Below are 24,064 nucleotides of genomic sequence, written 5' to 3' on the forward strand. Positions count from 1 at the left end.
TAAAAGTAGTGCATCAAAAAGAACCTACACAAGTTTAGTATGGCAGTAATCGCACCGACCCGCAGAATAAAGTTATCAGGTCACTTTTGTTGTAGTTTGTGCGCCATAGAAACAAGACGCACAGAAAGATGGCGGAATTTCGTTGTTTTTTTTTTCATTTTACACCACTTAGAAATTTTTAAAAGTTTTTTTTAGCAATTATATGGTGCATTAAATAGCACCACTGAAAACTCATCCCACAAAAACCGAGCCCTCATAGAGCGACGGCGGAGGATAAATAGAGGAGTTACAGTTTTTTAAAAGGGAGAAGGAAAAAATAAATATGAGGGGGAAAAAAGGGCCGCGTCATTAAGGGGTTAATAACAACGGCGGTAAAATCATGCCTTGTGATAAATCCCGCCCCCTGACCACACCCCTTTGTCCCGCTTTGGTCCTGGGAAATTCTGGTCATATTACCCAGAGCTGAAGTGGAAGGTGACGTAAAGGGTTTTTTTGGGACATAAAAAAAAGCCAAACAGGCTTAAAATGAAGAAAAACTGAACACTCACCTATCCTGGCCGCTCCCAGTTCAGCGCACGGACGTGGCGGAGGGGGGTGGGGGTTCGGGTGTTACGTGCTGTAAATTTTGCACCTGACGGCTCAGCCACTCACAGGCTTCAGTGGCCACAGAAGAATCACTGTGGGAGCCTGTGAATGGCTGAGTGGTCACATTCACACTGCGTGGGCGGGCACTGGGGCTGCAGCGCTGGACGGGAGGCGCCAGGAGAGGTGAGTATTCAATTTTTTTTTTCAGCTTAAGCCCTTTTAACTTTTTTTATGTCCCGGAAAATCCCTCTAAATGGGTTTTCCAGGACTCTAATATTGCTGATTTCTGCTCAGTATAGGTCATCAAACAGCGCTGTCCATACTACAGTGGTCCAGGTTGGTATTGCATTAAATGCAGTGAGAGCCGGGCCTGTGCTACTAACCTGGGCCACTGTACTGCAGACAGTGCTGTCTCTTCTGGCTCTGTCAGTAATGACAGTAGGTCTGATATCAGCTGGTCAGCGGGGATCCCAAGCAGGTAGTGGACCCCACTAATCAACCATCGATAACCTACCTTGTGGACATATCATCAAGAGAAAAGTCCCAGTAAACCCCTTCAATAGGTATATATTGCTTTTATTATTTTGTGCCATTTCGGCACACTTAGAGGACGCTCTTGTAGCAAATGCTGGCTGGAAGGCGGCCCATAGACACGTTCAGCATACGCGTTTTCGAAGCATACGCCAAATGTAAAGACTAAGCCTGTCCTCGGATCACTGATGTAACTATAGAGGATGCAGGGGATGTGGTTACACCCGGGCCCAGGAGCCTTAGGGGGCCCATAAGGCCTCTCTTCTCCACATAGAGGGCCCAGTACTATGAATGAAGCATTCTAGTTGGGGGCCCCGTTACAGGTTTGCGTTGGGGCCCAGGAGCTTCAAGTTACGCCTCTATTAAAGGGTTAAGAGAAGTTGGGGCCCCAAGATAAACTTTTGCACCCGGGCCCATAAGCCTTTAGCTACGCCCCGTCCTCCGATGTTCTCTCTAGAGTAAGTCACTAGAATGCGCTTATGAGTTGACCAGATGCTCTCCGGATTGTAAGTAATGATCACCATGGTCTATGTATCACGTACAAGGCATTGTTTATCAGTCTCCAGAAGGCTCTAGAACAGGCATGGCGAACATCTTAGAGGCCGAGTGCCCAAACTACAACTCAAAAGAAGCATATTCATCGCAAGGTGCCAACCTGAATACTGGGGTTTTAGTTTATATATATAGTGACTATAAGTAGCATGTATGTATATATATATCCTGTTTATTAGGCACAGTAATATTGCTAGGCATCTACTTGGGTGGGACTTATGGTTGACACATTAGAGCGGGGCGGTCACTTCTATCTGTCTGGCAGCCATTGTATCCAATCTGACTTTTATTTCAAAATTGCTCATTATAACACAAATCCACTCTATAATCCTCAGCATTCCAGGGACTTCATACATTCTGTCGCCTATATAGATACATACTGCCTCCCTCATCCGACTAATACAAAGTCCATCTAGTCCTGTAGTCACTACCAGATAACATATTCCCAGCAGCCCGTCACCCTGAGCAACCAATCACAGAGCAGCTTTCATTCTCCCACAGAAGCTTCAGTGATGCATGCTGAGTTCTGATTGGTTGCTACGGGTGGCCACGCCTGGTTTTTATGGTTCTGATAACTAACTATATTTTTGTTGATTTTCAATAAATTATCAATAATTATAGTTCCTTTGAAAAGGAAATTCAGTGGAGCAAATAGCCACAAGCATCGCAGCCATGTAACGCTTATATATACTACTAGTAATTATTAGGAAATTATAGTACCAGTGTTTATGGTGGAACAATGCACACAGCTCTGCTACATGGTACATTCATTATGATCCCCACACATTTCACACACAGCTCTACTACATCCATCCTGATTCCCACACATTACACACACAGTTCTACTACATCCTGATTCCCACACATTACACACACAGCTCTACTACATCCATCCTGATCCCCCCACACATTACACACACAGCTCTACTACATCCATCCTGATCCCCCCACATCCCACACACAGTTGTGGTACATCCATGCTGATTTCCAGGCATCACCAGCTCAGTTGACTCCTGGATACAGTGATCAGCCCCTGGTTATGTGATCAATGACTCCACCCACACATATGATCACATGACAGCGATGTCATCACAGGTCCTGGTGGCTGCTCTCGGCTTATCCAGTGTACAATACTTTGTACCAAACTGCACAATGGCTCCTCCCACAGCAGTGATGTCACAACAGGTCCTTTAGCTCACCAGATCTCTGTGGTAGTGGTAGGTCGGTGTCTTCTGTCAGGACTGCTGAGTTGTGTCTGAGATAATAGCGGCTCAGTTCTATTCTCATTGTGTTATTTTTGTCCTCCCCTTTCAAGAGCCCTAACTGTGTTGCTCTTCTGTCGCTCAGGCTCTATGTTTTATGTATGTTTTAAGACCTGTGATGACGTCACCAGGGGCAGAATGATGATGTCACCGAGGGGGATTGATGTATCCTCAGTAACCTGCAATAAATCACCAGCCTAATCCATGTGGCCCGAGCGCTCCGCTCCCTCCAACCCCAGCACCAGAATTACCTCACCCCCCGCTCTCAGGGATCACTTCAAATTCTGGCTTCCACCAGTTTTATTTCACACACTGCAAACATGTACTGGAACATAACATGATTTCAGGGTCCCCGTCACTTGGGGTGTCTAGAGGGCGTCCTCCCCTGTCAGACACGTGATGGGCCCAGCCGTGCCGGACCTCAGGCTCCCAATTCCTGATGCGGCTACCGCATCCTCTCTCTCTGCCTTGAAGCCAACTTCCCCCTTTGCAGGAGTGTCAGGAGGTTTTACCTCCTCAAACCGCACCCCTGTCCCAGCTGAGCAGCCTGTTTTCACGCCCTCTGCAGGCCCTTTAGTGAACTACATTGCCAAAATATATGATGTACAAGTAGCTATGACTTTAGTTATCAGTCGCTAGAATGCTCTTGGTATATAAATGATGAGATGGATCTATATATCATGTACAACTCATGCAGACATTCATCAGTCACTAGAATGCTCCCTATTCTGCATCCCATGTGACACTACATTTAGGGCGCCCCATTTACTAAGCTGCATCTTACACTAAACCAAATTCACGTGGTCCATTTTCCATTGAAAGTGTATGTGATCTGCTACATGTATATCTTGTACCCACCTGCTGGCAGCATTGTGATTATGATGGGGGTGCTAGTCACATGACCTTTGCTATTAGATGCATTTACTGTGATGGTGTACGTTGAGAAGGGAACCAAACCGTCAACCAGGACCCAATCGTTGTGGCTCTGATACAGTATCCGGCTGGCATTGGTTACACTGCGGATGTCATCACCTGTTAAAGCAATAAAAAGTCATGAAAAACAGTAACCAGAATAACAATGAGTGAGTAACAACATCTACCGGCTCTTGGGGGGGCTGCGGGAATCCGAATTTTAATGTATTTATGCCTATTCAGCAGACATCCATTGTCCTAATGTATTCCAACAGGAGGGCCAGACAGGATTGGATTGGCCCACCAGAAGACCACAGGATTTTCCAGTGAACCCAGGCTCTGACCCCATAATGCTCATAGGTCCGTGGCGCGACAATCCCATTTTGCCTATATTAGCATATACAGTACTGTAAGTTGGAGGAAGTGTGCATGGAATCCTTGAAGAGGGTCCAGCTCTGGTTAGTCCCATACCCTTAGGTAATGGATGATGAGAACTTGTGCGGGACTCCCCTATAAGGTGTTGATAGCAAATGGTGTTGGGCAAACAGAACCAGTCAAACACTGTTTTAGATTGCTAAGGGTTTGGGGATAAGAAGACTCCTCCTCCTATTGGTGAAGTTTTGGAATTCTTCAAAAGTTCACGCATCTCTAATAGTCTGGAGGTGAAGTGACTCAGGCAAGTGGTGGCTCATCGCTTCTTCCGGGGATTGGAGGGCTGTGAGGCTGCCTTCCCACGGTCCCTTACCCGTCTCTCCAGCTGGCACTCCGGACTCAACAAGCTCTGAGTTTGGAGCAGGCTTCATGGTCAGAGTACTCAGGACTGGGATGCCATTTTGGTAGAACACCCTAGTGTTCCCTAGTCCTCTGGAGGAAGACTGGATCTCAGGGCCGGTTTACGGTCATCCTAGTTCTGCACGAACGTTGCCCACAACGACACATTTCTGTTTCAAACTCTTTATTAACAGCCTAACTATCCTCCCTGCCCTTGGCACAGCCATACGGGTGACCGTCAGGGAGCAGCTTTAGCACCCGGCTCAGTGGCAGCATTCAGGATGGTTCTTTAGGTCTCTTGTTCTCTTTCTCTCTTCAGCACTGGTTTGTCTGCAGCACTTTGAGTCGCCCTCCAGTTTTGCACAGAACCTCTTTTTTTGTGGTCTGTCCGTGTCTCACTTTACCCTCTGCTGACTAAACAAGTTAGCGCCCGGCACCTTTCACTTCTGCTGACTAGTCAGCTTCCCGTAGAATTGTAAACCCTTCAATCCCCGGGGAGTACATCTCCATCCTGCGTGCGCGGGGCTTGTATGGAGCGGGATAGGCACAGCTGGCACCCGCCTGCAACAGCCGTGATCACCGAGAACACCGTTAGGCCCTTCAATTCTGACAGTGGCGTTTAAATGCCCTGATCAGGATTTAGGGGTCCCGAACGTCCCCCTGTAATGCGATGGCGCGGTGCCATTTGGTTGCCATGACAACCCTGGGGCCTTGCCTGTGGTACATCTTGATAGACTGCCTGTCAGAATGCAGTATAATGCAATATTATGGTACATGGTATGGCATTATAATATATGATGATCAATTAACCTAGAAGTACCCTTTTTTGAAAGAAAATTAAAAATAAGTAAAAAAAAACGTTTGTTATTAATAGAAAAAGAAATAAAAGGTAATAAAAGAAAAAAAACCCTTTTCATATTCATAATAAAAACTAAAAAAAACAACAACCGTACAGTCATTGCAAAACAAAAGCCAATCCCTCCCCTAGATGTTGTCGAATGGGACCAAACGTCCTCTGTGTGATTGAAACACTGATATGAGTAAGTAATTGGGGAAAAACTGACACATTGAACGGAGGCTCTAGTACCCCCTCTAGCTTGGATACAAGATGTGATACGGGCCGGCATGGAGGCTCTAGTACCCTGTTGTACTGCCTCTAGCTTGGATACTAGATGTGATACGGGGGGGGGGGGGGGGGCATGGAGGCGCTAGTACCCTGTTATACCACCTCTAGCTTGGATACTAGATGTGATACGGGTGGGCATGGAGGCGCTAGTACCCTGTTGTACCGCCTCTAGCTTGGATACAAGATGTGATACAGGCAGGCATGAAGGCTCTAGTACCCTGTTGTACCGCCTCTAGCTTGGATACAAGATGTGATACAGGCAGGCATGGAGGCTCTAGCACCCCGTTGTACCGCCTCTAGCTTGGATACTAGATGTGATACAGGTGGGCATGGAGGCTCTAGTACCCTGTTGTACCACCTCTAGCTTGGATACTACATGTGATACGGGTGGGCATGGAGGCTCTAGTACCCTGTTGTACCGCCTTTAGCTTGGATATTAGATGTGATACGGGTGGGCATGGAGGCTCTAGTACCCTGTTGTACCACCTCTAGCTTGAATACAAGATGTGATACAGGGGGGGGGGGGGAAATGAAGGCTCTAGTACCCTGTTGTACCACCTCTATCTTTGATACAAGATGTGATATGAGTGGACATAGTGGCTCTAGTACCCTGTTGTACCACCTCTAGCTTGGATACAAGATTTGATACGGGCGGCATGGAGGCTCTAGTACCCTGTTGTACTGCCTCTAGCTTGGATACAAGATTTGATACGGGCGGCATGGAGGCTCTAGTACCCTGTTAGGCTACCTTTAGCTTGGATACAAGATGTGATACGAGGGGCATGGAGGCTCTAGTACCCTGTTGTACCGCCTCTAGCTTGGATACAAGATGTGATACGAGGGGCATGGAGGCTCTAGTACCCTGTTGTACCGCCTCTAGCTTGGATACAAGATTTGATACGGGCGGCATGGAGGCTCTAGTACCCTGTTAGGCTACCTTTAGCTTGGATACAAGATGTGATACGAGGGGCATGGAGGCTCTAGTACCCTGTTGTACCGCCTCTAGCTTGGATACAAGATTTGATACGGGCGGCATGGAGGCTCTAGTACTCTGTTGTACTGCCTCTAGCTTGGATACAAGATTTGATACGGGCGGCATGGAGGCTCTAGTACCCTGTTGCACCACCTCTATCTTGGATACAAGATGTGATATGGGTGGGCATGGAGGCTCTAGTACCCTGTTGCACCACCTCTAGCTTATATACTAGATGTGATACGGGTGGGCATGGAGGCTCTAGTACCCTGTTGTACCGCCTCTAGCTTGGATACAAGATGTGATACGGGGGGCATGGAGGCTCTAGTACCCTGTTGTACTGCCTCTAGCTTGGATACAAGATGTGATACGGGGGGCATGGAGGCTCTAGTACCCTGTTGTACCGCCTCTAGCTTGGATACAAGATGTGATACAGGGGGCATGGAGGCTCTAGTACCCTGTTGTACTGCCTCTAGCTTGGATACAAGATGTGATACAGGGGGCATAGAGGCTCTAGTGCCCTGTTGTACCACCTCTATCTTGGATACAAGATGTGATACAGGGGGCATGGAGGCTCTAGTGCCCTGTTGTACCACCTCTATCTTGGATACAAGATGTGATACAGGTGGACATGGAGGCTCTAGTGCCCTGTTGTACCACCTCTAGCTTATATACTAGATGTGATACGGGCAGGCATGGAGGCTCTAATACCCTGCTGTGCCGCCTCTAGCTTGGATACAAGATGTGATACGGGGGGCATGAAGGCTCTAGTACCCTGTTGTACTGCCTCTAGCTTGGATACAAGATGTGATACAGGGGTATGGAGGCTCTAGTACCCTGCTGTACCATCTCTAGCTTGGCTACAAGATGTTATACAGGGGTCATGGAGGCTCTAGTACCCTGTTGTACCACCTCTAGCTTGGATACAAGATGTGATACGGGGGGCATGAAGGCTCTAGTACCCTGTTGTACTGCCTCTAGCTTGGATACAAGATGTTATACAGGGGTCATGGAGGCTCTAGTACCCTGTTGTACCACCTCTAGCTTGGATACAAGATGTGATATGGGGGCATGGAGGCTCTAGTACCCTGTTGTACTGCCTCTAGCTTGGATACAAGATGTGATACAGGGGTATGGAGGCTCTAGTACCCTGTTGTACCGCCTCTATTATTTGTTGTGGAACCTAGGGGTGGATGCCGGCCCCGGATTCCGCAATGCAAATCCGGCCGTGTGCAGACCGTCTGAGATGGAACTGCATGCTGAGTTTTGCAGCAAAGTGACGACCTTTAGTGGCCACATTTTTTTTGACAAAGATGGTATTTGGTATCGTCAGTCCATAAACGTCAGATTTATCCAAGTACCCATTATTTGTCCCTCACTGTAAACACAGTCAGAAGGAAAAAAACTCATTGCCAGAACTGCATTTTTTAGTCAGTCCATCTGGGAGAAAAAAATGGAATAACAAACTATCAAAAACTCACATGAAATAGAAAGCAGTATAAGGAGAAACTACAAGATGTCCCGCAAAAAACGAGCCTTACACGGCCACATCCATGGGGAAATAAAAATGTTATGGCGGCAGAAAACTTTATTTTTTTCCAAAGATTGAAAACAAAATAAAAAGCTATATAAATTTTGTATAATCGGAATCGCACCGACCCGCAGGAGAAAGTGATCAGGTCTTCGCTGCAGTCTGTACGCCGTAAAAACAAGACCCCAAAGATGGCAGAACTGCATACGCTTTCCCTTTCACTCCACTTAGAAATTTGTAAAAGTTTTTCAGTACATTAAATACCCCCCCCCCCCCCCTCAGACAGCGACGGCGATGGAGAACTAAAAGACTTATGCAAGTGGGAGCAGTATATATTATACCCCCAGCAGTATAATGACTGCCCCCCCCCCCCCCCGCTCTGTGTACAATGCATACAGGCGCCATTGTGTCCAGTTTATCCCTCGGCTGTGCCGTTCCTAGTGCCAACGGGTTAAACTAGCATGGCAGACTAATCCAATTGCAGCCTTCCATGCCAGGGGCTTTAGACTAATGCCGGTTTTAGCAATACATCTATTTTTCCATAAGATATAACACGCTTGAGACGATTCCATCTTCGGCAGTCTTGCCGCAGCGCCCGGTACTGAGCACACAGGCATTATGTAAATGAAGATTATCTCACTTTTCAATTGGTGTTCATCATTCATGGATGCCAACGGAGATTTGGGGCTCTCTGGGGAAGCTTCTCAGAAAGGTAGCCAAAGCGGACTTACAGGCGGAAATCCATAATCAAATATCTAGATTGATTGCGTCACTTGCACTTGTATTGATTTTAATTGGACTGGCCGACCTGCGAGAAGAACATAAGTGCGTCCGCCGCTGATTTATGGCCATAAAATATATGCTGTTGTGACGGCGAGCGGACGGCGCAGCTTAACGGCCTCCGTGACCCACTAGCTTCTATTATAGAGTTAAATGGATACATTGTATCCCCTCGTGTTGACTTCCTGTGTTGAGGAGATAAAGATATTTAGGGCTCATTCACAAAGGCGTCTGAAGTGTTGGTAAGCAAAATACGCAGCGTTTTCACAGACCAATACTCTGCGTATTCACTGCGTGTTGCGGGGTGGGGGTGGCGCACAAATACCCGTGTGAACCAGGCCTTACCAGGAGATCTCTGAGCACGGCCGACCTTACCGGCATATGATCTGTGTGTTCTTACAGATCGCCAGCCATCAGCTAGTATGGGGGGCACAGGCAGATGTAGGCTGGGGCGATCCCCTTATGTTCGCCCAACCAGATGATCTTCTTCCACCGTGCAGCAGCATCTTGTGCAGCTACTTGAATCATCCTCCTGGCTCTGTCTCCTCCCTTCTGATGGTCTAAGGTGCTGCTGTCAGCCCATCCTCGCCCCCCACCTCACAATCACTTAGTTCTGCTACTTAATTTCTGTTATGAGCTTGTTTCTGGGGCTGTATGTATTGAGCTTAGTTATGGGGCTGTATGAACTGAGCCTGGTTCTGGTACTGTATTTATGTTGTGAGCTTGGTTCTGGTACTGTATGTATTGAGCTTGGTCCTGGGGCTGTATTTACTGAGTGTGGTTCTGGGGCTGTATGTACTGAGCTTGGTTCTGGTACTGTATTTATTCACTGAGCATAATACAGGTAGGGTATATATTATATAAAATAAAAAATAGCATTGATGTCACCACTGTGTCATGGAGAGGACGGAGCTCCTTGTAACCCCTTATCCACCCCACCCCCCCACCCCCCTTCCCGCTCGCATCCTGAGGGCAGAGTTTTGTCCCGGTGGCCTGAAGCTGCTGTAAGGAGCGGTGGAGAACAACTGCAGTCTGGATGGGTGATGATAACTTATCTAGCCACTTACGCCAGTTCTCCTGCAGCCATCACTAGGGGGAGCTCAGGAGCTTACTATAAAAGTAGGCTCCCCCTAGTGGTGGTGGCAGGCAGAATATATCATCTAACTTTTAGGCAGGAAGCCCTTGTATTAGACCCCTGACTGGAGATTCCCCTTTACAGGTCCGGCTTACCTACTACCAAACCTGAAGTGTGACAAGCATTGTATATCAGACGCTTTAGGGCTCGTTCACGCAGGACAGAATTATTCTGCGACACGTAGTGGGATTTAGCGCCGTGGAATTCCGCACCAAAATCCACGTGTCTGAATGCCGATTCTGATGCTTAGGCCTTTTTTTAAGTCCGCAGCAAAAGCCGCACATTAGACATTCGGATTTTGTGTGCGATTTTCTGTACAAGGGCGAACTCTGCTGCCAACTCCCGTGTGAAGAACCCGAATACGTCTCCGGCTTCTTGGGATCTGTGACAAATGCGCGGCCGCTGCGCTAATATTGTATGAAAGTCGGGAAGCCTCACGGTACGGATGCGGGGTCCCTTTAAGGCCTCTCGCCAATTAATTTCGCCTTCTTGCTTCGGCGCCGGCCGCCTGTCAGCCCCGTCATTTATTTCCAGAGTTTACCTGCTGTACAAATTAGCAAACTAGATTGTTAAGATGAAAGAAGGCGCCCGAATCTTAAGATCAGCTTTCCCAGCGCTAAAATATGCAGGGAGTCAGTTCTTCAGCGCCGTCAGGAGATAAATGGCCGGTTTTCCTTGCTGAAGAATATATAATAGTTAAAAAGTCACTTTTTTCTTCTAGCTGTACATAAATCACAGAACTAGTCAATATTAATAATGCTTGCCTTGGATTGCAGTCCCTTGATCACCCCTGTCATGTGTAATAGCTCCCTCTTCGATATCTTTGACATAAAAGCCCGGCTTTACTGCAATACTAACATGTAGAGGGTCATTACAGATCGACATTTACCTTAATCTGTGACTGCCAACCATGAACCGATAAATTCAGAAGATTCCACTGGGAGAAATCAGTAGAGTTTCTCAGTGGGAAGAAATGAAAGAAAATTCTGCCGAGAACGGAATACATTTTCTACAAGGGCTGTCTGGCAAATGGGTCCTGACTTTTGAAAGTTCTCTCGCTGCAAAGACTTGCAACATTTAATGCCGATTTGATGTCTTGAAAGACGGGCTGACAACCGCCGCTGCCGAGAAGGAAGGGGGGAAGGATCTGCTCCTGCAAAAACAATGCAGCGCTAGGCGCAGGCCGTGTGATTCCTGCGTTATTCCCCCCGCTGTCCGGGCGGATGGGCTCGGGCTTGTCACTCGCTGAGCGGGCACAAAAATGTTTTTGCTTTTTCTGATTTTTTTTTTTTAAACCCATCGCTCATCAGTCGGACGCGTCATAATGTAACAAGTGCTTCACGGCAGAAGACATCAAAGTGCTCGCTGCATAAAACAGGGACAGCGCCGCTGTGAAGGAGGTCAGCAGAGACTGCCCTATCATATATTAGACGCTCCGGCGCATATGCTTCACAAAACGGTACAGAAAACAGGAAGCTTTTATGGCGTTCTGTGGGGACTGCAGCGCAGGTGGTGAAGAAGCAGGAACACAGGAGTCAATGGATGGCGGGAGATGCTGAGCGTCTTCTTATGGGCGAAAGACGCTTTAGAATTTTTCGGTAGGTTGATGTTAAAAAATTTTTGGGTTAAATGTAGAATAAAATTCTCAGCAGTGAGGGACTTCCCCAAATATGGAGGGACGGATTTACTAATCAAGGTCCATGGTATAAGGATAACGTTTATGATCGGTGGGGGTCTCACTGCAGAGCAGGGGTCCTGTGTCCCCCATCCTCCATGTGCGGCCCCCACATTGTGGAGGGGGTTGAATGGATGCGGTTGTGTGTGTGCAGCGCTGCCAGGGTTAGCTGAGGCCCGGCACATTATCATCTCCGACAGCCACATTGACATGAATGGAGCAGCAGCCACATATGCTCGGCCCTCACTCCACTCAATGTGATGTCAATGCAGGTGGAAGAGACCAGAAGAGGGGGACACGAGAGCCCCGTACTCAGGATCAGTGGGGGGTTTCACCCCCAACAATCATAAAGTTTGCCTTTTGGTCTTGGGATGATCCCTTTAAAGGGGCGGTTCGGGTGCAAGATAATTGTTTTTAACTACAGTTGCAAATGTGTTTCAATAATAAAAGCAGCGGTACTCACCCAGCGCTGCAGCCAATCAGAGGACACAGCGCTGCAGCCCAGTGATCCAGCGCAGCAGCCAATCAGAGGACACAGCGCTATAGCCCCAGTGACCCAGCGCAGCAGCCAATCAGAGGACACAGCGCTGCAGCCAATCAGAGGACACAGCACTGCAGGCCCACAGTCCTTCCAATCTTTGTTTAGGAACAGCTACCACCTGACCCTGCAGCCAATCAGAGGACTCAGCAGTCAGATGCTGTTCTCATGGTATTATGGCTCCGCCAACTGAGTGGATGTGCCATGAGAGCAGCATCTGACTGCTGAGTCCTCTGATTGGCTGCAGCGCTGGGCGAGTACCACTGCTTTTTATTATTGTAACACATGTGCATCTATATTAAAAGGTCCACTCCAGTGAAAACACATCTTTCTATACCCGCTCATCTCCCCTGATTGCCTGTTACACTCCAGAGATTTCCTCCTTGTATTGCAGTCACTTCCATGCGGTGCTACACCGGTCTGATGCTTATATGCCACTGTCTTGAGAGTGAAATTTTACGCTTTCAGTTCCACATGTATCCCATGATGCATCAGCACAAGACTATCTGAGGCTATACCATTTCTGCGTACTGGGGGTTGGGGGGTGACAATTTAATTATCATTACCTTCTATAGTCATCTAAATAAGCTACAGCCCATAAGTATAGAGTCAGGAGGATGAGCTGTGATCTCCTCTATTACGCCTGTGCAATCAGCAACTGTGATAGGAGTGTTTGTGTCCCCCTCTAGGCAGCTTCAGTGGTAGATAAATGCAACAGCATCACACAGAATGAGAAACTGAATAGAAACTGAACCCATAACCCCAAGTAGATCTGAGCTGATCAGAACTGAGATCACATGACCATCTGAGGAGAAAGAGGCCGGGAGTCTCAGATAGAAAGGATTAACTACCAAGGTAACACTAGACGACTTATATATACTGGGGAATAGCTGCATAATGAAGGGGGGGGGGGAATCACCAGAGTGTAAAGAATTGTCTCATACCCGGAAAACCCCTTACAGGCCCTTTTACATGGCTATTAACCTGATTATAGGACCATTAAAACAATCAATGATCAGTCGACAACTGGTTACCATGGATGAGCGGCTGCACACAACATCACAGCAGTGAATGCACAGCGGAGCCTGTGATGATGCTTGGAGCGACGGACTGTAAGTGAGTGGAAGCAAGTGTTGTAGACAGATGAATCACAGTCCGCCATCTTCTGATCGGACGGTCGCACTTGGCTGTGGCGGTTGTCTGGAGAGCGGTTTCTACGTGACTGCATCATCCCAACAGTGAGGTTTGGAGGAGGTTCTGTTATGGTGTGTGTGTGTGGGGGGGGGGGGGGTTGCTGGGAAGAACTAGGGCCATTGGTTATAGGGAAGTCTACCCTCAATTCCAATGGGTATAGACCTTCTGGGCAATGTGGCATCACCTCCCCTGTGGTAAGACTCTGGTACAGCTCCGTGTCTCCACCAACATGACAGAGCACCATGTCATATGGCACGCAGTGTGGGGAGCAAAACATCTGCAGACTTCATTGGCCCAAAGTCCAGATCTCAAACCCATCGAGTGGGAGGAAGTAGAACGCTGTATCCGTGCGCCCAACACACCCCACCCCTTCCCCCCCATCATATCTGAGGCTCCCCTAGGAATGGAGGCAAATCCTTCCACACATCTATGGGAATTTGGTGGAAAGCACCGTGGAGAATTACCGCAGTCATTGAGGCCAAAGGGCCAAACGTGGATGGAAAATGGGACTAAGATCCAATGTCATCCCCTTCTGTGTGCGCCCCAATACTCGTGTCACCAGGTGCACTCATGTCAGTAAAGTTTATCTGTCGCAATCTAATCTGGTTTGCGATTGTCTTTGTCTTTAAGGGAACCGCCATCACCCGCCCCACGTTACACCTTACCTTCTCTTTCATAGAACAATCCATTGAAGAGGACATGATATGTGATCCGGCCGTTGGGTCTTTCAGGTCCGCTCCATCTCAGCTCTACATCTTTGGGGCCACTGATATTCACATGGACAGAAACATTTCCTTCTGGCTCCGATTCTTGGGTGTAGGCCTCAACCTGTGGAGCAGAAGCAGATACACGACATGACTTTCTGTTGGTCGGTACACATTACATGTATCTAACCGTGAAGAGGACACGATGGTGTCAAATCCACGTGCAGCGCATTCACCCTGATCCACTATTACTCTACGGAGCAGAAATGCTTCCAGAGCCTAAACTAAGGCAGCGTTGGTACAACAGAGCCTCGGGGATGGCGGTATACAAAGGGGCATCAGCAGCGAGAGCCGCCTTTAATTAATAATAACAACTTAAAACTAAGCATGGTGGTAATACATCTTTCTGAAACTTTTGGGTGTTTTTGGCCTTTTTCTTTTACTTTATGAAATATAAATCCATTTTCTTGTATGAAGTGGAAGCTGTCAGCAAGCAGGCTGCATGCTACTGGGAAAGATGAATATGAATTGGTGCGTCTCCATTTAGCAGTAATTGAGTGCACAAAGGTATAATGTTCATATTGATGCACTGCCAACCTAATATCTCCTGCTCAGGGGCATAGCGGGGCACTTGCCCCAGGCGTAGGTGTAGTGTACAGAAGCTGATGCGCACGTGCTCTGGAAGTTTCTGGATGGTCTATGTAGTCTTGTGTGTCTGTGTTTTTCCACTGTCTTCTATGTGAGTGAATATGATGTGTATGGCACCTCTGCAGCACTGAATGGGTTATGTCTGGGAAAGTATCTATTTGTATGTCATGTGACCCTCATTATATATGTGGATGCAAGATGCTTGAGTGAGGCCTTCTGGTCTTTTCTTTTGGTGCTGTTGAGTCTAGTCTGTGGAGAGACGAATCAGTGGGTAAGACTGAACTAGGCCTGTACTCCTTATACCTAAATCTGAGTACGAGAAGAGATGGGAGAGGCTGAGAGGATACCCCTCTAATGCTGCAAACCCCTACAAAATGAGGCAGCTCGGATTGGGTGAAAACGTGTGTAATTGGGTAAAGAACTGGCTCAGAGATAGAAAGCAGAGGGGGGTAATAAATGGTTCGTACTGATTGGGCCCCCTTCGCTAGCGGGGGTGCCACAGGGGCTCAGTACTAGACCCCAATATATCTCTTCAATATATTTATTAACGACCTGATAGAGGGGGCTGCACAGTAAAATATCAATATCTGCAGATGATACAAAATTATACAATATAATCAATGCAATGGAGGACAATGTGCGGCTACAAACGGACCGAGATAAGTCTGGGGCTTGGGGGGGGGGGGGGGGAATGGTGAATGAAGGTCAATGTGGATAAATGTAAGGTTCTGCACATGGGCAGGAGAAACAGATGTCACCAATATACACTAAATGGGGTACTGCTAGGGAAAAGACCTGGGGGTACTAGTGGGCTGTAGACTAAACTGGAGCAACCAATGCCAGTCAGCTGCTGCAAAAGCTAATAGAGTCTTGGGGTGCAGTAAAAGAGGTATAGGGGCAAGGGACAAGAACATTATCCCCCCCATTATATAAGGCACTTGTCAGGCCTCACATGGAATACCCGTGTACAGTTCTGGTCACCGGCGCTCAGGAAAGATGTTACAGTGCTGGAGGGTACAAAGAAGGGCAACTAAACTAATACATGGAATGAAGGGACTGGAACACCCAGAGAGGCACCAAAACTGGGATTATTCACCCTGGAAAAAAGACGGCTAAGGGGCGACCAAATAACTCTGTATAAATCCATGAGGGGGACGATACAAGGATCTCTGCCAGGATCTGTTTATACCCAGGACTGCGACGGTAACAAGAGGACATCGCTACGTCTAGAGGAAAGCAGGTTTCATCACCAACACAGAAGGGGGTTCTTTACTGTAAGAGCAGTTAGACTGTGGAACTCTCTGCCGGAGGACGTGGTGAGGGCAGGATCCATAGAGGAGTTTAAAAGGGACTGAATGTCTTTCTGGAGAGGAAGGATATTATAGGTTATAAATCTAAGGTTAATTGTTAATCCGGGTATACAGGCAGGTAGGACCTATTAGGGGTTGATCCAGGGATTAGTCTGATTGCCATTAGGGAGTCAGGAAGGAATTTTCCCCCAAAGGGCTAATTGGCTCCTGCCCCTTGGGGTTTTTTACCTTCCTCTGGATCAACAATACAGGAGGATAAACAGGCCAAACTAGATGGACATTGTCTTCATTCGGCCTTACAAACTATGTTACTGTGTTACTATGTTACTGTGTTTTCTACTTTCCCTTGTTATGTGGAGGTTTTCTCACCATGTGCTGTGAGGTGAGGAGTCTCCAGTTCCATGAGAGCGGACCCGTAGAGTGTTGGTGGAGTTTCTCCAGAGTCGGTGTCCGGGACCAGGGACCACAGGTAACTCGGCCTGTGTAAGTCACCCTGTTTCTCCCGTGTTCCTCCCTGTTGCTTCACATGTTCTAAACCCTGACTAACCGGTGGATGTAAAGAGGACGGTTGTGATTGTTATTTCGAGTTACTCAGTAAACGGCTTTACCGACCGTTCCCGGTTTGGCCTATTGAATTCTCCCCGTCTGTGGACTCTTATTTATTTCTCCGGGAGATCGACGCGGAGGAAAGATCGGTGGCGTCACGAGTGACAAAGAAGAATCAAGGTCATCCACTCGTGGGTTTCCCTATTTAATATAGCCGGCCCGCGCCCCTTGGACGAGTCCCTGGTTACCCTCCAGCTACTGTGACAAGTGAACTACTCTACCCCCTCTGTCTCCTAGGCCGGGGCCCGCTCCTCAGACGCTGCATAGGGAAGTAGGCATATGTAGCGATATGTGTGAGTAACGTGCATGAATATATGTGTACTGTGATCATTTGTGGTTTACATGTTGTGTGCCAGATATATGTACTCTATATATGTGCAGGGCTCTGGACTATGCGATATGTGTTACATATATAGGGCTTATTTACTAATACTGGTCAGACGTTAGACAGCCTAAAATTGCACCAGGTTTATCATACTGGCCATGCAGAATGATAAATGTGTTGAGTAGAGATGAGCGAACATGCTCGTTCAAGTATTAGCATACTCGATGGTGCTCGTTACTCGAGCGACTACCCCGCCGTGTTCGACCCCGCCCCGCATTACAACATTCTGCTGTGACGTGCCAGCGTGCGCACCCCACAGCAATATGTGGCTGGGAGAGAGAGAAATGGGGTTCGTTACTTGAATAGAGCTCTCGAATATTACGAAAAGCTCGACTTGAATAACGAGCACCTGAGCATTTTGGTGCTCGCTCATCTCTAGTGTTGAATTTTAAGACAGACTAGTCTAACTGGGGAATTTACTAGGGCCTGCATTCGTGACGCTTAGTATGATTTCCCGCGATCCTTACTCCCGGCAGCGCAGTGCACATTTTCAGAAATGCATGCCAGGTCCGACCTAGCGTACATTTTTGATATTATACATGTATCTGTCGGTCCAGGGTGGCCACACCCCCTCTTGACAAGCGTCATCCACCTTTAGAAGAGGTGGTGGGATCGACGCAAATAGGGGAAAAGTTGCAAATGTTTGTGCAAATACCCGCTAGCGCAAATAATTTGTGGCTTTTTTACATCAGAAACTTGCGTAAAACCTGTTGTACGTGTGCCCCTAGGTGTACACCACTTATTAGTTGGCTTAATTAATTTAAAAAATTGTACCAAAATTTTGGCACAATTTTTGGTGCAATTTAGGCCACTCCCCCTTTATCGGACAAGTTGGAAAAACTTGTATAAAAAGTGTCTAAAAGCACATACTAAATGTGGCGCAAAGCATTTAAGACAGTTTACTGGCGTAATTTGCACCAGAAAACTGTTGGATTTTGAATAGAAAATAAGCCCTAATATATACATATATACAGTGTGAGGCAAAAGTCTGGACACACCCATATAACTTATGTAAATAGGGGAAAATTGACTTCCAAGCTGTAAAAACTATTGATTGGAGAGGAGCCTGCTTTTTTTAGTCGAGGAAACCTTTTTGGTGGCCATTTTGAACTTTGCCATACTGAATTCAACTCAGGTTCTTGAATGAAAAGGGGTTTATGTGATATGTAAATTCTAGCCAAGATTGATATATATATACATATATATATATATATATATATATATATATATATATATATATATATATGTATACACACACATACACATACATACACACACAAAGACGGAACTTGAAGCTTCTGGGCGCCATGCAAATCTGTAACAGGGCCCCCAACTATAATGCTTTATGCATAGTACTGGGCTTACTATATGGAGAAGAGAGGCCTTATGGGCCCCTAAGGCTCCTGGGCCTGGGCGCACCGCATCACCTATAGCTACAGATAAATACATACACATGTATAAATATATATTGTTACGCTCAAGTGCAGGGATTATTCACTCTGCAGGAACGTACGTAACCCCTAAACGAACAGTAAGTACCAGGACAGTAAGTATAGACACCACTCATATATATCAGACACATTATAGTTTTATTAGAGAAGACAAGTATACAACACAAACACCTTGTCATACCAACAACAGGGAAACATCTGACTCTGGACTACACCGAGAGGGAAAACCTGCTTGTATAGTACAGTTGGGTACTCCGGCACGTTCTGTGTTGACTATATCCTTACAATCATAGAATAGTCACTGGAGAAGAATTATTAAAATTTACTAACTTTATTGACAAAAATTAAAATCAGATTGGACAGAACAAAACATATATCGCTTATGGAGGTATTAGGGAAAGCCCTTCACTCTATAAACTAAACAGTCTCTTGTCAATGACCCCGCTATCTACTGGATGTTAGGTGTCAGAGATCCCAGGTCCGTATTTGGAAAGTGCACGGGATGACAACCTTCCATTATTAATAAGATGCGGCCATTGAATTGAGTAGGGTTTAACCCTCCTCCTGCTAAGGAGTTCCCCTCATTAGGGGCTCCTAGATAATTCAAAAAGTTCCAGATAGAGAATGAGGTATTGTGCGTGTTGCAAAAACACAAAGCTGTACCCTATAGGCTCAAATAAAATCAATTATAGGCCGTGCCACCCCCCCCCAACCCCATGCCACTCCCCCTCTCTTTTAACCCCCCCCCCCCCCCTGTTTTTTGACCAAACACTGAGAAATGCACTTATTTGCCTCTATTTTTGACTAACTGTAACCATCCCTCTAGGGTATAACCCCCCCCCCCCCCCCTCCCCTCGAATAGAGCCAGAAACACAACTGGTTTTAAGATGAATCATAATTACCACATAGCAACCCCCTAATGCATAGATGCCTGTGGAATCCTTTACAGGGCTCTAGTAGGGAGGAGGGAGCTGTCCAGTGCTGATCCTCTCCCCTGTACACCTATGCCCTGCATCACGACATCAGGGAACTGTCCAGTGCTGAAGTATCTCTGCGGAGACTGCTATTCAGCCTGTATCGAGAGAATGCAAGGGGGTCTGATTAAATGTTAGCCAGATTCTGGGATTGGTTGGGATGAGAGAGTGAAGGAGGAGCTTGACATGTATAAGCGCTGTCGGTATCACACGCGCGGCACTCACTCGCTCCCTCTTACAATTGTTAACGCATCCTGATGAAGCAGTGTACATGATAGAGCACTGCAGAAACGCGTCGATGACGTAGTTTAGTGAGTCACTATATATCTTTCCAGATAGACAGCTCAGGTGTTAGTGCTAGACGGCAGCCGGACACCCTCTGTCGGGCGGCTGCATCGGTGTCGACTTAGTTTCTCCCTACTCACAGCGGTGCTGTGTTAGAGAACAGGGTCTTTCACCTAGACATTTATGTTTCCAGTATGGTCTAAGGAAATTTGGGCTACAGGAACAGCAGATAGCAGGGCCTTAGGCATGCGGGCAATATTAACCCCTGAGGTGCTGGGGTGGAGCGCTTTACAGATAGTTTTTGCTTTCCAACCTGGTCTTTTTGATATCTAGAGCAGTAGCTCTGAATTGGGCCATATGTGTATTAAGTGGAGAGTTTTCATTTTCATTTAATAGTTAACCCCTTCATCTCCTCTCCGGGTCTAATTAATCAATAGACTCATTTGGAGATAAATTAAGGAAGAAAGCAGTTAACTAGCAGAGAGAAACCAGCTTATTTCATCTTTATCGCTGGTTTCCTCTTATCCACTTACACTTGGCACCATTTAACCCTTTACCAACTGGACCTCTTGAGCTTTAATCGGGTCTCACATCATACACCTACACTGGTGTTTCAAGTGGAATAACATTTGTTCTATCTTGAAAATACTAGTTTTTGGCCTGTATAAATGGTCCTCATTTCCATTTAACCCTTTCCTACCTCTTTTATATCCCTTTGTGAATAGTGGTGATTAAATTTGGCTACCACACATGAATAAAGGAATACATGAAATGAAGATCTAAGAAGTAAAAACACTGTGCTCCTGATCAAATCCCCCCTCTCATATGTCTGAGTGAGGATTTTATTTGAGCCTATAGGGTACAGCTTTGTGTTTTTGCAACACGCACAATACCTCATTCTCTATCTGGAACTTTTTGAATTATCTAGGAGCTTCTAATGAGGGGAACTCCTTAGCAGGAGGAGGGTTAAACCCTACTCAATTCAATGGCCGCATCTTATTAATAATGGAAGGTTGTCATCCCGTGCACTTTCCAAATACGGACCTGGGATCTCTGACACCTACCATCCAGTAGATAGCGGGGTCATTGACAAGAGACTTCTTTAGTTTATAGAGTGAAGGGCTTTCCCTAATACCTCCATAAGCGATATATTTTTTGTTCTGTCCAATCTGATTTTAATTTTCGTCAATAAAGTTAGTACATTTTAATAATTCTTCTCCAGTGACTATTTTTAGATTTATTCTGAAGAATTGCTGCCTCGGTGATATCCTTACAATCAGGTCTTAATGTGATGTTAAATAAGTTATGACTTTATTGTTTATATGTCTCCACTGTAATGTATGTTCTGGTAACATTCTCCAGCCCCTGGTGTGGACAGGTCACCAAGCAACAGTCAGGGAAGGGTTTAGCCAGGCTTAGCAAGAATAGAGGGCCTGTGATTGGTGGTTTGGATCCCCATCACAGGTTTAGCTAGTTTGGCAGTATAAAAGGTAGAGAGTGGGCTGAGTTAGGCTAGTCCAGTCCAGGGAAGCCGAGGAGGAACCAGGAGAACATTTTTACTTGAGTCTTCCAAGTGCCGAGCTAAGCTTCAGCTTGAGAGAAACCGGGAAGGAACAATGGGAAAGCCAGTGCGGTGGGAAGTTAAACATCTAAAGTGTGAGTACTCAAGAGCAAAAATGTTTTAGCCACAGAAGAGAGAGAAGAGGAGAGTAGAAGAAGATCTAAGTCAGCCATTCCTAATCTCCCAACAGAAAGGGAAACAAGTTGGTCGGAGTCAGGCCCAGCCAGGGAACAGAGCTACTATGCAACGCATAGAGGATACATGTATTTCCCTGTATCAAGATCTGGAGAAATACTGCCTGTAGCTGTAACCGTTTCTACTAAAGTCTGTCTATGTGAACCGTATGCAACAAGTCAAGTTTATCTCTCATCTGCTCTTGAAGAATTAAACAGTTTTGGTTCACCGTACAACCCGACTCCTGGAGTCACTTCCCAACATCTATTCCAGCTTCAACATCTGCACTGAGGTACCACGCTAAGCACTTCAGACAGGACAGAGGTTGGTCCATCGTTATTGTTTGGTTCTCCACTTTTTACAATAATTATTTTGTTCAGAATGGGTCCCTACTAGAGATGAGCGAACGTGCTCGGCCACGCCCCTTTTTCGCCCGAATACCGCGATTTCTGAGTACTTCCGTACTTGGGCGAAAAAATTCGGGGGGTGCCGTGGCGGCACGGGGGGTAGCAGTGGGGAGTGGGGGGGAGAGGGAGAGAGAGAGGGCTCCCCCCTGTTCCCCGCTGCTACCCCCCGCACCGCCACGCCTCTCCCCGCCCCCCGACGCCCCCCGAATCTTTTCACCCGAGTACTGAAGTACTCGAAAATGGCGGTACTCGGGCGCGTAAGTACTCGAAACGAGTACGTTCGCTCATCTCTAGTCCCTACTAGAGATGAGCGAGTATACTTGCTAACGCAAACTACTTGAGCGAGTAGTGCCTTAGTCGAGTATCTGCCCGCTTGTCTCTAAAGATTCGGCTGCCGGCGCGGGTGACAGTGACAGGTGAGTTGCAGTGGTGAGCAGGGGTGAGCGGGGGGGGGGGGAGAGGGAGAGAGAGATCTCCCCTCCGTTCCTCCCCTCTCTCCCCACGCGCCGCCGATCCCCGAATCTTTAGAGACGAGCAGGAGGATACTCGGCTAAGGCACTACTTGCTCAAGTAGTTAGCCTTAGCAAGTATACTCGCTCATCTCTAGTCCCTACCCATACACGGACTGGCATCATGACAAAACAACATCTTCCCTCACCCGACTCTGCAGGTAGCGTCCCACTGGGGCCTTACCATCTTACCCTTTCCGACCCCACGGGCAGCATGCAGTAAGAATTGCCAAAATTTACCAGTCAGTAGCACCACGTTCAGACCACCTTTTCCACCTTGCCAGGAGGAGCAGTAGAGCCACCGTGACTACCATCTTGATTCCCCTCACTGCTGAGTTATCACCCCAATAAAGTCAACCCCACGTCAGGACCTGAGGGCCGAACTCACTCTCCCGGTACTATATACAGTAGATATAAAAAGTCTACACACCCCCGTTAAATTGTTATGTTTTTGTCATGTCAAAAAATGAATCATTTCAGATTTATTTTCGCCTTCATTGTGATTCGTTATCTGTACGATTCCACTGAAAAAAACGTCTTTATTGTTATTTTTTGGGGTACATATAATATAGTGTAAAACTTTTATGAATTTCTTTTGGAGGGTCAGAAAAAAAAATCAATTCTGCCACTTGTTTTTCTTTTCTTAGGGCTCAGTCAAAAAAAGCAGAACGCATGTATAAAAAACGCATGACCGAAGCTTCAGACGCGTTTTTTTATTTGCACTTGTTGTGCGGTCACATGATGGCTCATTACTATCCCATGCTGCGGCGGTGACAGCTGCAGCAGGGGATTCGATGGATGTGATACCCCTAGATGCTGTCACATCCAGGGGCCCCATTGGAAATGTAGGGAGAAGATGCGCTCTCCTGCCACAGCTGTGCCAGAGGAGCACGATGCTGTCCCATTGCTTTCAATGGGGCCGGTGCTGCTGCCCCCATTGAAAGCAGTGGGATGAAGACAACCCCTGCAGCGAGGATTTTCGGGGGGTGGAGGGGGGCTTGAAATATAAGCCCTACCCCAAAAATCATCCCTAGCTGTAGAAAAAATAAAAAGTAAAATTTTAACTCACTTAGAAGCGCTGTCCGATTAGTCTCCTCAGTCCCCAGCAGTCTTCTTCTACATTCTGGTGGCCAGGGATTGATAAATCCCTGCCTCCAGAAAGTGCTGGCTTTCATTGGCTGAGCGCTGTGACCAATTAGAGGCAGCACTCAGCTGTCATTCAAGTCCCCCCGCCCCCCCAAAAATCATCGCTGCAGGGGTTAGCTTCATCCCTTTGCTTTCATTTGAAAGCAATGGCATAGCATTGTGCTCCTCTCCCCTCATCAACAAACACTGTGACAGCACTGTCACAGTGTTCAGTGATGAGGGGAATCCCCGCTGGTATGAAGGAATCCCCTGTCGCTGCTGTCACAGGGTTCATTGATGAGGGGACTCCCTGCAGGTATGAAGGATTCCCCTGCCGCTGATGTCACAGTGTTCAGTGAT

At 47.0% G+C, this 24,064-nt stretch overlaps 1 protein-coding gene across 1 annotated transcript in view; it reads right to left on the bottom strand.

The window, feature by feature from the left end:
• The window catches only part of USH2A (usherin), a 903,954-nt gene that overhangs the window by 368,414 nt on the left and 511,476 nt on the right, over positions 1-24,064 (bottom strand). Inside the window, exons 35-36 of the mRNA XM_066594449.1 lie at positions 14,231-14,393; positions 3,789-3,962 (exon numbers count right to left, since the gene is read on the bottom strand). Coding sequence (XP_066450546.1) covers positions 3,789-3,962; positions 14,231-14,393 — 337 coding nt within the window. The remainder of the gene's footprint in view (positions 1-3,788; positions 3,963-14,230; positions 14,394-24,064) is intronic.

The sequence above is a fragment of the Eleutherodactylus coqui genome, chromosome 3 (assembly GCF_035609145.1).
Source record: "Eleutherodactylus coqui strain aEleCoq1 chromosome 3, aEleCoq1.hap1, whole genome shotgun sequence".
Lineage (NCBI taxonomy): Eukaryota > Metazoa > Chordata > Amphibia > Anura > Eleutherodactylidae > Eleutherodactylus > Eleutherodactylus coqui.